Below are 15,224 nucleotides of genomic sequence, written 5' to 3'. Positions count from 1 at the left end.
TGCCTTTTGAGGAACCGTTTTTAAGAGTCCCCCCCCCCTTACTGTGCTCTGGCAACCATGACCTTTAAAATAAAAGTAAATGAAACACACACACACACACACACAATTTTAACCTTTTTATGATGTGTTGCAGCTCTTCCTATTACATGTAGATTGTAGAAACGAATGTGTCTTTCGCAGGAATATATGCTTGTAAATATTGATAACGACAAAACAAAGCCCAATATTTGGAGAAAATATTGGCTGGTGAACATAAACGTCCACTTTAATCTAGAGTTGGCTTTGTTTCAAGTGAAATGAAAACAAATACTAAGCCACAATTGATAGATTTTGAAATTCTAATGTTCTAAATCAAGGGTCTTCAAACTTGGCAAGTTTAAGACTTGTGGACTTCAACTCCCAGAATTCAGGAGCTAACATGACTGGAGGAAGGATTCTGGGAGTTGAAGTCCACAAGTTTTAAAGCTGTCAAGTTTGAAGACCCCTGTTCTAAATAGATGATATAGATCAGGGGTCTCCAACCTTGGCAACTTTAAGACTTGTGGACTTAAACTCCCAGAATTCCTCAGCCAGCAAAGCTAGATAGACAGACAGACAGACAGACATAAATAGATGAGGGAGGGATTTGTATGGCCACCCATCTCAACATTGTGATTACTGATGGCGAACAGCGGTTAAAGGCATAACATAACTGCAGCAGCCCAATATGTATTTTTCTTGATATAGAAATCCAACAAATTTCTATTCAGCAGGCAACAGCAGGTGGCTATACAGAAATTTGTTCCAAACACTCCACCAGTCCTGACTCATGATCTCCCAGTGTTGCCATTATAGTCCTTTTGAACCAGAGGGCAATTTACCATGAAAAAAAAAACGAATTAAAATATTTGAATACCTTCTAGATAATGGAATGGGAATACACGACACCTTTCTTTTTAAAATTGAAGTCTTTCTATTTCTGTACTATATTTCTGTACAGTATTCACAGAACCAAAGTAACAAGCAAAAGTAGAAAACATAGATTTAATAAAGCAAGCTCCCAAAGAAGACAATTATTATTATTTGGGATTTTTTTTTAGAAACATGGAATTAATGAAGAGAAAACATGACAGAACTTCATTACTATGCCTGCTGTGTAAAAAAGCCCCACTTAGTTCAAGTTCATCCCTCCCCCTCACTCCCCGCCATATTGTATTTAAAGAGGTAAAGGTGATTCAGAGTACATGAGAATCCATGCCATATCTACCTGTGCCTCCTTAAGCCAAACACTCCTGCTGTAAAATCCAGGAGTTTTAACATATTTAAGACATCTGGTTGGTCATTGAGGGGACAAAGCAATTTACTAGTGCACAGTTATTCCATGTTTGTAGGGAGAGGGAGGCAGAGGACCAGGGAGTAGACTTCCCATCTGTCAAGACTGAAAAGCAGCATTCAGGGAAAATGGCTAAGTACTGTCTTCCATCCTGCAGGTGTCAATTCATTTCACAGCATTTTAATGACCCTCGACTCCTTCTGTTAGGGTGCTGTCCCTGGAAAGAGACAGTCAACTGGAATGGAAGAAAAGGGCCACCACCGACTCAGAGAACACTAAACCCAACATTGATGGGTTTGGGCCAGTGAGATGTATTCAGTTTATGCAGCCTTTGGTTTGCCCCACAAAGTTCCTCTTCTTTGCCTCCCCCTGCCTCCAATGCCTGGATCTTGTACGTTAAAAAAAAAACCACAAAACCACAGGGAGGCTGATATAATTACACAGAGGCAGCAAAGCAGCAGAAACAAATACAGGACAGAAGCAAACCAAAGAAGGGTATACCTAAGAGATGTGAAAGGTAGCTGAGCATTTGATCAGAAATATATTCCATGTTCTGTTCCTCAGTCTCCCAAGCTGCATGTTTGCAATACAGAAATCATGCCTGGGCATGTTTGCTTCAGAGGCTGAGTGACACGATTAACTTACAATTATAATTATAATCTAGTTTAATACAAGATCTCACCTCCACCCCATCTATGTCTTGGTTTATCTGTTTTAATATTGTTTCAGCTTTTAATATCCGATGTTTTGTTTAAATCCTATAATTGTTTTATTGCTATTTATGCTAGTGTAAGCCACCCAGAGTCACTTGGCAGAGTGATGGGTGGCATACTAAATAAAGGTCATAAGCCCCCAAAGGGCTATTGAAGAACATAGCTCTAGGCACATGTATGAAACATGTGTAATGAAAATCACTAAGACAGTCCTTCGTTTTCCATGCCGTGATCTTATGCAAGTTACTGTTTTCAGATACAGTCACATCACAGGTTCGAAAATTCTATTGGAGCTGGCTTAAGATTCTAAAATCTGGTCTTGCATCGGTGATGGATCCATTCCTTTCGCTGAAGCCTGCTTCCAACTGAGAATGAAAGGATGGAAGAGTTTCTCAGATGAGTTTCCTGGTGAGGGTTGGCACTGTGTGAAGAAACCAGCTGACTCCCTGCACAAGGATGAGTAGGAGAATGAGGGTTCAGCCAAGGTCCCTCTTTTAATGGAAATATAATAAGCCCTAAAACAAAAAAAAATAAGAAATTTTTTTCTCCCTCCCCCCCCCCCCCCCCCCCCCCTTTTTTTTTTTTTAAAAAAAAATTGCTTTTTTTTTTTTTTCCCACACCAAACCCAACCCCAAAAAAAAAAAAATAAAAAAATGTGTGAAAGCATCCCAAGAGCAGACTTTTTGCAGGATTTCCTTGCCCCGAGATGGTTGGTGTTACCAAGAATCCCCGCCAGCCCTTCACGCCTCAGGAATTTCCATGAATGGAAGAAGCCCTTCCTATTCTTGGAACGAACAATCTAAATTCATTCAATCCAATCTATAAAATTATCAATGAAAAGGCTACAATCAAAAAAAGTCAAGTAGTTCAAAGAATATATTTTCCCCCAATATAAATGATTTTAAATTGTTATTTTATTACATTAAAATGATACATAGGGACATTTTTGAGTGGTCACTGTAACATGACAATAAACAAATGAACATACATAAAGGATAAAATAAATCTCTTTGTAACCCTTATAAGACCCAGCCTACTGTATAGAAAATATCAGAAAAAAACAAATTAGTGTTTGTCAAGATTGAGTTCAATAACTGGGCTTTTTCTAAAATAAAGAAATCAGAAAAAAAAATTAAGTGTTCTGTTCAATAATGATTCAGAAGAGGTTCTTTGGAATGCATTATAGCAAAGGCACAGAATCTCTTTAAAGCAGCTGTGTCTTTTAATCTGCCTCCTTAAAGCAGCTGCATATTTTCAGATTCTTTAAAGATATACCTTAAATACTTGAGCTTTGAAGGATGTATTTAAAATAATTTTCAAAAGTTGCACATTTCTATTATTGTGTAACTTGAAATGGTCCGAAGAAAAGCCTTCTTCTAAGGATGTCTCACCTAGCAACAGTCTTCAGGCACTCCACATTCAGGATTGGGGCATTTCTAACACCGACAAAAGAGCTCTTGGAAACTCAGGTAAGAATCAATGCTTTATTTTCATAGGCCAACACCAATCTTTTCAGCTACTAATAGCCTCCACAAAACAGCTAAATATGTATTTAATGAAAGGACATTGACCTCAGTGGTTACCCAATATCTTCTCATTGTATTGCTGGAATAAAAGTGCTGGGAAATCTGATTCTGTCAATTATCACTGAAACGCTTGGGGTCAAGCGTTATGAGAAACAAAATGAGCATCTCTAAAGAAAGTCCAGCTGCCCACATAAAAGAATATTACTATTCTTTCTGTACTTTACTAGTGATCAACTGCAGGTCATCAGACATTCAACTCCATTCCTTTAGCTCCAGTTAACTTTCAAAACTTTGTGCCATGATTTTTTTCATGGTTTCTAAATAAAATTGGATGCATTAAACTTCTGGGAAACTCTGCAACGCACATATTTTATCTCTTAGCTGTTTCCCAAATGAACCAAGAAATTGGGCTGAAATATGGCCCCGTTGTTGTCATGCTTCAAACATTGTGGAAGGGAAGAAAAATCAAAGTGTGATTTCTGCCCACAAACAGATTGCTTGCCCTGTCCTAGTCAATGCAAGGTCACTTATGCAAAAAAGGTACTATACGATATCCAATATGGTACTATTCAGCTAGGCATTGATCTCATTGCAAGAACACTGTATTGTTGGGTGCTGCCTTTTGGGCTGAAGACCAGTCTAAAACAAGTGAAGTACAGGTAAGCAATCCAGATAAAAGAGACAATTCCAATTAAAGCAATTCTAACTGATGTATTCTGAAGACTGGTACAACTGAAACACCTATTGTGGCAATTCCCATTCCACACTTTGTTAATTCATGTAATATAAACGAGCCACTGGAAACAACATTTCATAAAATGCAGCTAATCACTTGCATTTTCACTACTTTCAATTGGATTGTTTTTTATTAAACCCAAATTAAAGAGAATTGAGTTCAGGTTAATGCACAAAAATGTGTGATCTGGATGTGTTGTCCTCAGTTCTTGAATCATCAAATGGAGAGTAAACAGCTCAAACATCTTCTTATTACTCCTGCAATATAGTTTGAAAAATGTGCAATTAAAAAAGTCACTTCAGAAGTTCAATTCACGTTTGATTCTGAAATTTTAACTTTCCAAACTGAAATAGACAGTATATGCTGTTATTCATACATACTTTATGTGGTTATTTTTAATAATAATTTATTAAAGTTATATACACTCCCAGCAACTTTGGATTTTTGTTTTTTACATTCTCTAAAATAAACTTTATAGGCTGGACACAGGATATTTCTTTTAACTAAAATGACTTGCAGTTAACAACACAAGGATATCTGCAAGATGTGGCACTGATATTCATTATTGCAAAAAAGGGAGTGGAAAAAGAATAGGCACAAGAGTTAGAAAAGTCTTCAAAAGGCATTATTTCTATATTTTACTACTAAGGTATACTTATACTTTACTGATCTTTATCCACCAATCCCCTCTCGGTACTACCAATCTATGTCTTTCCTAAGTGGTTTGTGATTGGGTCTGCTCTATTTTATTTGATTGACTTCTTGTCTAGTTCAGCTATTGCATCCACGTTTTTTCTATTTCTTTTCCCACAAATCTCCCAAGCTATGGAAATCCTGGGTTGCCCTGATTCCAACAAAACACATTCTCCATCCTGAGAAAAATATTTCGAGATTGGAAAGCTTACTTGATTTTTGAAAGTTTTTGAAGCAGAACGCTAAGTTTTTCCAGGAGCTGAATATCAAGATTAGAACTGCGAAGCAGCACTGAACAAGTCCGGAAAAAGAGTTCATTACTGCAAGCTTCCAGAAAACTATTCAAATACCCTGTAAAATAAAGTCCTCAATAAATATAAGGAGTTCAGCAATCATAATTGGTGTGTATAACTGTAAGGCATGTTATATTCAAATACCTTCAACCTGGGATTCAGCAAACTATCAAACTTTTTATGTTCAAATTTCAGCAGATATTACAAAACTGATGATGTGTGGTATTAACTGGTGTTGATTCAAGTTTTTGCTTGGAAATCATCAGAATCCATTCCAGAGGAATTTAAATTTTGAAAGAGCAAATCTCTCATGCCCATCACTCATACATACAATCAGTTGTGGGAAGGCGGAGAAAAACAATGTTACAGCGCAAGTAATTCTACAATTCTTTTCAAGCTTCATGGTCCTTAATGAATACTGGAAACATACTCTTGCTACGAAGTCTTTGAAAGAACAACGGTACAGTAATTCTATCTTTCATCCCTGTCCTTTAGAAGGACGGTTTCTTAGAATATTTTACCATTATCTTGACCTGCCCAGTTCCACTTTGCCATGTAGATTTTGATATTTCAGCTGAAGACGAGGAGGCATGAAAAAGTTCCTATCCATGTGCCTCACTTTTGACTTTAGAACACAGACCCATTGTCCTAATCAGCAGTTCACAGGACATTTTACAAACCAGATCAATGATAATTCATGAAAATCTTAAACCTAAAGGTTTAAGATATCTTTTATATTAACCAGTGCAGGTGGAACATACAAAAGCTTGAATGCCTCAGCTTTCTTAATAATGGGAGAGACTGCTGCAGTGGTGGTATTCTGCGGGTTCTGGCCTGGTTCAGGCATACCGGTAGCGCTGAAGATCAGCGGAGACAGAACCGGTTCTCTGTGAGGAGCTGTTGTTGGGCCCAACTCGCCTGCCCGGCCTCCCATACTGACCTTTATTCCCTGCTTTTGAAGTGCAGCTGCTTTGCGCGGCACAGCAGATTGCTGCACGTCAGCTGCTGAAGCGACAGGGAGAGTGCAGGATTGCAGGAGGTGCGTCAGAAAGCCTCTGCGCGTATGCAAAGTGTGCGCGCATGCGTAAAGCGCGCCCACAAAGCCACGCCCAGCATTCTGGTGGTAAACTACTGGACTGCTACCTTGTTTAGCACAGTTCTGGGTTACAAGTGCTTTCTTTAACACAGTGCCTGCCTCCTCTCTTCCCACAAACAAACACAGAGCTGGTCTAACTGTTTACAGGGCTTTGTTTTGTTGAATTTCTGATAAGTATTAAGTGGAAACTCATTTTAGCTCAGAGATTTCCCAATAGTACAAATAAGGCAAAAATCCCAGAAACATCAATGTTTGCATATTCTTTGACACAATCATCAATATGGTGGTATCTTTGCAACATTATTTTTAATGAAGGAAGGTTTCATTTCTTAAGGAACTAGCTGATGTTTCATTTTTAGCAGGAAATGTTTTTCTCTTACTATTTATTTCCATTTTCACTCTTAAGCAGCTTGCAGCTATCAAATTTATTATGCTACAATATATTTACGTCCTGCCTTTGTAAGCAAAATGCTGAGAAAAATTGAGTGCAGTCCATCCTGTATAAAAGGAAAAACAAAATCCTATGAACACATCAGAGAAAAAGAAAGGTTTTTGGAATTAAATGTAGGAGCAACATCATAATCCTATTTATTTATTTATATGTCATCCACATGTACAACTGTAGGTGGCTCATAATATACCCAGTAAAACACTATAAACATTCATTGTGCTTCTTTTAGGCTTGCTCCAATCAATATTTTAAATATTAGCATGCAAAAGTCACAATGTCTAATGAGTTTATAAAGTGCTTTAAAGGTTTCTTATCAATGCAGTCAGTGGTTTCAATGTGAGTGTAGATTTTCAAAGGAAACATCTACAATCTGATATTTAGTTTACATATACACTAAATATTGGATGTGAAAGCAAGATTCCCATTCTGCTTGTTTCCTTTGCTTCTGCTTTCCTATGTAGGGTTAAGAATATTTTCTTGATTATTCTTTTAGCCCCCAATTAAAAGGGTATTGTCTTATTCATAATAAGACTCTTCGCCTACTCAATCCAGAAACCTCTGCTGCTCATTCTGTAGTAATAGAGATGCTAATATCCAAGGTACCTTAGAGCACCTTCCAGTATTACAAGATTAAATTAGGTCAGCATCCCATCATTACCAAGTCAGAAGGCTATAGAAATTAATTGAATATCTCAGAAATATTGCAAGCAACAGAAGAATAATCAGCAAAGGTTCAAACCCACATATATCAGCCAATCTGGGGAATGGCACATGGGCAATCAGCAAGATCGGTGGATTCAATTAAAAAAATGATGGGTGCATTATTGGAAGACCTAAAAGGTGAGTTTGGGAACAGATTATCCTGAATTATCTATCTATATGATAGTCTTCTTCTTCCTAGTGTATTCCCGCAGATGCAGGGTCTGTTTTTGTACCATTGAACGCCACTTCATGGTCCCTAAGAACCAACATAATCAAATCAAATCCATTAAAAATCTTATCTAAATCATGCATGCCTATAGTCCATTGCTTTTACTGAATTTTTTCCAAGTTTAGCTTTGGTTTATTCATTGTTAGTGTTATTTCTGAATAAAGTTGCAGAGTTCAATCAAAGCTAGCAGTATTTTAGTGCACTCAGAGGGGTGAAATCTCAATGTGTGTGAGTTCAGACAACTCAGTTCTGTTTTGGACTACATGGAGCAGCATTATTTTAGTCATTGGCTGACCTGTGTCTTCAAATTAGAAGGAAAAGACAATCCAAACCTCTCAGAGAAAACATTACAGACAGGATGAGAAAGGAAAGTCTGGGACAGGAAACCTTTTAAAAAAGCATGCCACTTATCCTATATAAGCTATAAACTATTCTTTTTTCATCTCTAACTTCAAATGCCTCTGTTTAAGATACATTTGCACTTGCCCTTTAAAAGAATAAAGGATGGGATGGATTAACCCTTGCAGCAGTGAACACAGCTAATGCTAAGGAGAAATCATACTCACAAAATCAAGAATCCAATTATTAGCCTTTAAAAGAGCATGGTAAGAGTGTGTAGGTTCCTTTTTGAGTAGGTGAGAAACAAAAAAGATGCACAACAGAGGTTTAATAATTAAGAGAATGATATCTGTAGCTACATGGTGTTTAGTTTTAATTTTAGATAACTACACAGATTACAACTCTTTTAACCTTTCAACAAGAGCCATCTTGAATAAAAAGCAGCAGCTGAATTCTTGTTATCTGCTTAACCATTCATCAGTGGCACCTTGAATTAGTTATAGACCTTAGCAGGTGAACTGCTGTTCGGTCAAAAAGATTATGCTGTTCACCTTCCAAAGAAGAGAATGACATTATTTCCATCTAATTTCATTTACCCCAACCTTTCCTACTAGGATTTTGAATAGAAAGTCGATTTGAAGCAAACCTTCAGAGATAAAAGTCTCACAGAAACCCTTATTCTGAGAAACTTTAACACAAGTTTTATTCTCAATTGTAACTCCACAAAACAAACACATGGACAAACTTTGAGGTAGTTCCAGTACTTCTCTTCTGAACAGGATATTTAAATTGCAAGGGTAAAAGTCAAGTCATAGGTGAAGAATTTTGTGAGGAAGGTGCAGTGCATCGGGGACAATTGTGTGGAATGAAAGATGGCAAGCCAACTCTTCTCTGTACCCACCATTCTTTCTATTTTCCTCTGCAACTTCATTTAATTATCTTGTGTTTAATAATTTTACATATACTACCAAACTGGTAATACATAAAGCAAATCCTCTGCGGTAAATGTTTAGCAAAATGCTAAATTCAAAGTTGCCACATGGATTTTTTTTGTGCAACTGACATAAAAGAAACATAGTCCTGACAATGTATTAAGTGTCAAAACAGCTCACTTAACATTAGAAGGCTAAAGATAAAAAAGACAATTATTTCCTGGTTAAGATAAAACAGCATAATTACTCTAGGCAGAAATTGTGGGATGAATCCTTAGCAGTGATTTATCTCAGTAGAAAATCAAGCTGCCTCGTTTGTATAGGAATGCAGAGTTCTTTCTTTTAATTCCGCTGTGAGTTTTAAATGTAGAATGATTATTCTGTTTTGCTGGAGGCACATCTGGAGATCTTAGTTAATTTGATGTTAAAGTATGACCACAGAGACAGGAATCGTGGCATTCTGAAGAATGGTATCAACAATTGCAGGACAAAAATGTTTACATGTGAAAGGTTAAACAATTCAATCATCCAGGTATCAATTTAAGAAGCCATTAGTTATAATTCTGATATAAGAAACAATCCACAAAACAATATTGTACATAAACCCACTGTGTACGTGTTTATTTCTAGAGAGCTTACACATACTAAGTATTCAATCACCATTAGAAATCTGAAAGAACTTAAAGGCATCTTATTACTAGAATTTGTATTTACATAAACAGGTCTATGCTGAGATCTCAGAGCTTGTTTGAAAAGGTCAGCCCTACAAAATTTAGTTGGACATTATGTTTTCATACATCACAATTTCATACATACATATCCAATGGGCATACATAAGGCTTGAAATCCCTTCTATAAACTATAATGTTTTAAAAAGCATTCATTTTTTAAAACTAACTGCCTGTCATATTGAACTACAGCAGGGGAAAACACATTTTCTTTTGCAGAATTTCCCATTCTGCCTAATAAAAATAATAATAATCCTTCTCTTGCAATAACTTACTGTGCAATTACCACAAAATCAAACATGGAAGGCATATAAAATGAGCTAAACAATGTAAAAAGCGTATGAAAAGAACATTGATTACTTACTAGATTCTGTTGTCATCTGAAGTAAACTGTCAATGGCATTGGAAAGGAGGCCTTTCCTTGATATTCTTAGATGAGTCAATATTATGGGCACAGCTTGGTAGTCCAAAAACAAGACTTTTCCTTCCTCTGTCTTCAGATCAATGCAAAGTGAATCAAAGGCTTGTGCCAAATAATCAGCTAAAAGATGTATTTAAATTTAAATATTACAGATGTACACCATTGTTTCTAAGACATTCATACAGGCCATCACTAATGTGCATAAAATCCTGCACAATGTCCTATATCGAAGTTTTAAAATTATACTGCTTATCAAATGAATTATTAAATGAATATGTTTGCTCATTATGTGTGTCAAGCAGTACCATATTAAGAAAATTGACTCGAAGCAAATTACACTCACAAAATCCTGTTATGTTTTATTAACAACAACCTCAATAGCTGTATAAATTTAATATTTACAGCATACCTAGGCTATTTTAAAATTAGAACTTTCTTATATAGTAACACAATTTGAAGGTGATGTTATTTAGTTATGATACAGCACATTTTTTTTGCTCTCTTCATAATGGGGGAAGTTTTGAAAGGCCAAATATTCCAAATTTTAGAACTGACCAAATGAAAAATTCATTTAGTTAAGAACTCCAACTTCAGGAAAGCAACAAGGATACAGCATCGGCCCAAAAGGTCTCACATTTCAAGCCAACAGATTGTATGTGAAATGATTTATAACCCCAGGGTAGGCATATTGGAAACTTTGCCTACTCTGAGTCCTTTCATAAAACAGTTGGATGAAAGAAGCCTTTATGATGTGACAAAGATGACATCGACCCAAACAAGCCACTCTCTACCATCCCCAAGCTTTTAATTTTTAAAAATGTGCGAGCATATGTCTAAACAAAGCTAGAGCTGATGCTAGAAAATTTGGGACAGCAGGCCAATATTTAATTAAAATATCTAAAGTACAAAATCAGGTAGGAAGCCTAAAAGGAGAAGGACATAACGGACCCTTTGCTGAATGCTCCTGGTTCACACACCATTTAAAGCAATGTTTTTTAACCATGACAAGACGAAGATATTTGGACTTCACTCCCAGGATTGCTGGCAAATTCTGGGAATTGAAATCCAGACATCTTCAAGTTGCAAAGGTTGAAAACACTGCATTAAAGACATCGATGTTTAGTAATCGTCATACAGGAGTGGTTTTGGGAGAGTTGCCTTCAGGTTGTCCTTCTGCCTCAGAAAAAAACGTATCAGAACAAATTGTAGACAGTGGGGATTCAAAGTTGAAGAGATATAGAAAAAAAATTAGATTTCTTGTAGCATTATGATTCCATAGTCTATTTCTCTCCTTTCACCTTTAACAACTAGCCTGCACTCTATATGCATATAATAGTTTAAATATGCCCGAAGATTTTCTGGTTTTTGTTTCAAGGTGGCTGGTCCTCTGAAATGGATATAATAATATAGAAAAAAAATCAATAGATGTTTATAGGTGGTTGAAAAATGTCAACACTCGTCTACTCATGAAATTCATGGCTATGAATTTTTCGCTGGCCATTGAAACTTATTGTTGTACTGTGCAGTATTTAACCTTCAGTGAAACAAAAAATAATCCATATAGAAATTTGCTAACATCTGAATATTAAAAGAAAAAATAGAAATAGCAGCAAAATCCTATATATTTCTTTATAATAAATAAGTAAATAAATAACCACTGTGTTCAATGTAATTATTTGTATGTTTAAATCAATACCCTAAAATAGTAGATAGGTAGTAACTCTACTCACAGTAAATTTTTCACTAAAAAAACTCTGGCATCTTAATGCAAGCTACACTTATTTGGATATATTTCAAATACTGTAATATGTATGTAGATTAATAACGTAATAGTATTTTCTTGCAAGATTATATAACTCAGAAACTGCAAAACCTTACTTAGGGTGCCCCCTACTGTATCATGTTATTTACTAATTATGTATCAGTCTATTTAATTTGTAATGAACAAACATTTCACAATTTCATCTAAGAAAGGAATTGTAAGGCTTTCTTTTTCCTATGATGGATTGAAGGCATCCTTCACTGCTCATTCTGGCTTTAACAGGGAGGATCATGGAGATCTTATATACATCTGTGGGAGGACTGACTCACTTCTAGTTCTGCACTTGAAAAGTAGAGAACTCCATCAGAAATACAATCTAAGAGGAGACGGTGAAAATATTCCCATTCCTCATCCCCTAATCATTCTATAAGCAACGCTCCCTTGACCACCCTCTTCATCCACCATAGAGAAAGCTGTCTTCAGTAAGTAATAATCTCATTCTCCTTAAGTGAGTTATACTAATGCATCCTGCATTAAGAGCATGAAGAGTGGCCGAAGGAAGACACTTTAGAAGGAATGGACAACCTATTGAAGGATCTTCTGACAAAGAGGCTTCAAATGAAACAAAAGTATCTAGCTGAATAAAAGATAAGCCAGCTGGCCCGTTAGCTACCAACACATGGCTCCCAAAGAACCATTGTTAGAAAAATCAATGAAGCCTGTGACACCCCATGGATCAACAGCCAGCAGAGGCTTTCAGTCATAGCAGCTCACTGGGTAATCTCTCAGACCGATCTAGACTGGGAGGAGAGAGCATTATACCTGAGATAGAGGTGGGATAGAAATCTAAAAAGCAAATAAGCCAGAATGATATAACCCTTAATTCATCTCTGAATGATTGCTATATCATCTCCCAATCTACGTTTATTGAAGAAAAGAAACAAAATATGATCTGAAGATTTGTGATTCTAAGACATTAATCTTTGATGCAATTGTTGAAGAGAGAAGTGAGAGATTATTTAAGCATGAAGTATAGGTTTCATGATGGAAACCAATGACTGCATTTAACACAATTCTTCCACATAGACTAGTGTCTAAACTTCTGGACCTTGGACTTTCTTATTCAGTCTGCCTTTGGATTATGGATTTCCTGTCTGGCCACTCACAGAGTCAGATTAGGTAATCATACCTCTTCAGCCCTTATTCTTAACACTGGTACATCACAGGGTTGCATATTGAGTCCCTTACTCTATACTCTTTATGTGCATGACTGAATTCCCACTCATGCTAGTAATACTATTGCTAAATTTGCAGATCATACAACAATGGTGGGACTCATCTCTGGGGGTGGGGGGATGAGTCTGCCTACTGAGATGAGGTGAACCGGTTGCTTTCATGGTGTGGAGACAATAATTTGGTCCTCAATACCAATAAGATCAAGGAGCTTATACCGGACTATAGAAATAACAGATCAGACATCCAGCTCTTGCTTATCAATGGAGACCGAGTGGAGCAAGTGGCCAGTTTTAAGTTTCTGGGTGTTACCATAAAAGAGAACCTGACCTGTGGTGCTCACATTGCAGCACTGGTCAAAAGGGCCCAGCAGAGATGATACTGAGACTTCTCAGAAAACAACAACTGAATGAAAACTGCTGGTGACCTTCTACCGCTGTACCATAAAGAGTATCTTAACTTACTGCACTTCTGTATGGTTTGCCAATTGCACAGTGGCAGATAGGAAAGAGCTCCAGAGGGTTAACGTCATTGCCCTGAGGATCATGGGTTGCCCTCTCCCCTCTCTGGAAGAGCTTTATAGCTCCTGCTGCCTTAAGAAAGTTCAAAACATTCTCAAAGATCCACCTCATCCTGGGCACCCTTTTTTTTGAACTATTACCATCAGTCAGAATAATAAAAACAAGGACAAATAGGCTGAAAAACAGTTTCTATCCCAGGGCAGTAGCTGTTTTGAATTTTGCTGCATAGTGCGGTGTTGGTAGTTTTCGGTTCAATGTGTGGAGGCTGAAGGATGTGTGTTTGTGTTATATTTTCAATGTGCTGGTGTTTGATTTCGTTGTACGAGGTGCAATGACAATAAAGTAAACTGAACTAAACTTACGGATTTGAGGTTCCTACAAAAACCTCTTTGGAAGAATTACAGGATTAAAAAAAAACATTTCAAACCATCTTTCAAGGTAAACCAGCTCAAAAAACATAGACAGGAGGGGTTTCAGGAATGCTACTTAATAACAGAAACTAGAAAGCCGGTTCAAGTTTCTCTCTGTCCCCCCTTATACTAAATGAAATGGTGGGATTGTTTCTTTCTCATATGTGCTTCAGTATTTGGACATGTACTCTTTTCTATTGGCCCCTCCTTAACCATTATTTCAGACCTTCTCTAAGGCTATCTTTAAATTCCTTTAAAATAAAGGAAATTAAGGCTAAAGCTATACATTATTGCCAAGTATTTGGATACACCCTTCATCCAAATCTCAATGAATTTTTTAAGGGAAAATCTTTAACATTAATGACAAAAAGCCCTTCTGGGAACTTTTTATTATTAAATTTTTTTAAGCCACCTATCTCCCCTACAAGGTTACTCTGGGCAAGGTAACTTAATGGATAAGCATCATGGATCTCCTTAGAAAAGCTGAAGTGATTTGGATTGTATACATCTGTACATGTAGTTTTAAGCAGTTTGCATCTGGATAGTGAAAAGTCCAGAAGTTCCTGACAGGATGTAAGGGCCTGTGGGACTTCTATGAAAGGTTGGATTATCTCAAAAGCAAGAATCTCCAAGACAGAGTTACTAATAACTTCCTTTTGACAAAGGTTGCTCCCTCCAGACAAATTTTGTACAGACCTGACCAGAAAAAGTAAGAAAAGCACAGGAAGATCCTTGGTCTTTTTTAAATATCAGGGTTTCCACTGATATTTGAAAATGGGATATCAACTGTCTGACACTGTGTTTAATAGCACAGAAATATTTCAATGCGCTGATGAAGTGTTTTGTGTCCTAATGTACAGAGCTGAATCAGAGCACTTTTGATGTGTTCTGTTGAAAATGTTTTGCCATGCTCAACTCCACTATGAAAATGGCACACTGGTTGTCTGTGAAGGCAAAAAGTGTTGATCTGAAATAGAAAAGTGAAAATCCAATAATGCTATCTCCCTTATCTCTAAGAAGTTTATGTTGCGCTTGGCTTCATGTACATTTCAGATGCATAGCCCTTAACATGGCTGCCATGGTTGAAGTGGGCACATCTGTCATATTCATTTGGAGATGCACAGCTG

General features: G+C 36.8%; 1 protein-coding gene across 2 annotated transcripts in view; it reads right to left on the bottom strand.

Annotated features, from left to right (window-relative positions):
• Nucleotides 1-2,921: 2,921 nt before the first annotated feature.
• CCDC138 (coiled-coil domain containing 138) overlaps nt 2,922-15,224 on the bottom strand; it is a 29,027-nt gene continuing 16,724 nt past the window's right edge. For both annotated transcript variants that reach the window (XM_087967220.1, XM_087967221.1), the window contains exons 13-15: nt 10,115-10,291; nt 5,193-5,331; nt 2,922-4,544 (exon numbers count right to left, since the gene is read on the bottom strand). In XM_087967220.1, coding sequence (XP_087823346.1) covers nt 4,376-4,544; nt 5,193-5,331; nt 10,115-10,291 — 485 coding nt within the window. In that variant the 3' untranslated portion in view covers nt 2,922-4,375. The remainder of the gene's footprint in view (nt 4,545-5,192; nt 5,332-10,114; nt 10,292-15,224) is intronic.

This window comes from Notechis scutatus, chromosome 5 (genome assembly GCF_049901735.1).
Source record: "Notechis scutatus isolate UNSWTSFEM ecotype Mainland chromosome 5, rNotScu1.2, whole genome shotgun sequence".
NCBI classification, from domain to species: Eukaryota; Metazoa; Chordata; class Lepidosauria; order Squamata; family Elapidae; genus Notechis; species Notechis scutatus.
The sequence above is the reverse complement of the archived record's forward strand: the minus strand, read 5'-3'. Positions and strand labels throughout refer to the sequence as shown.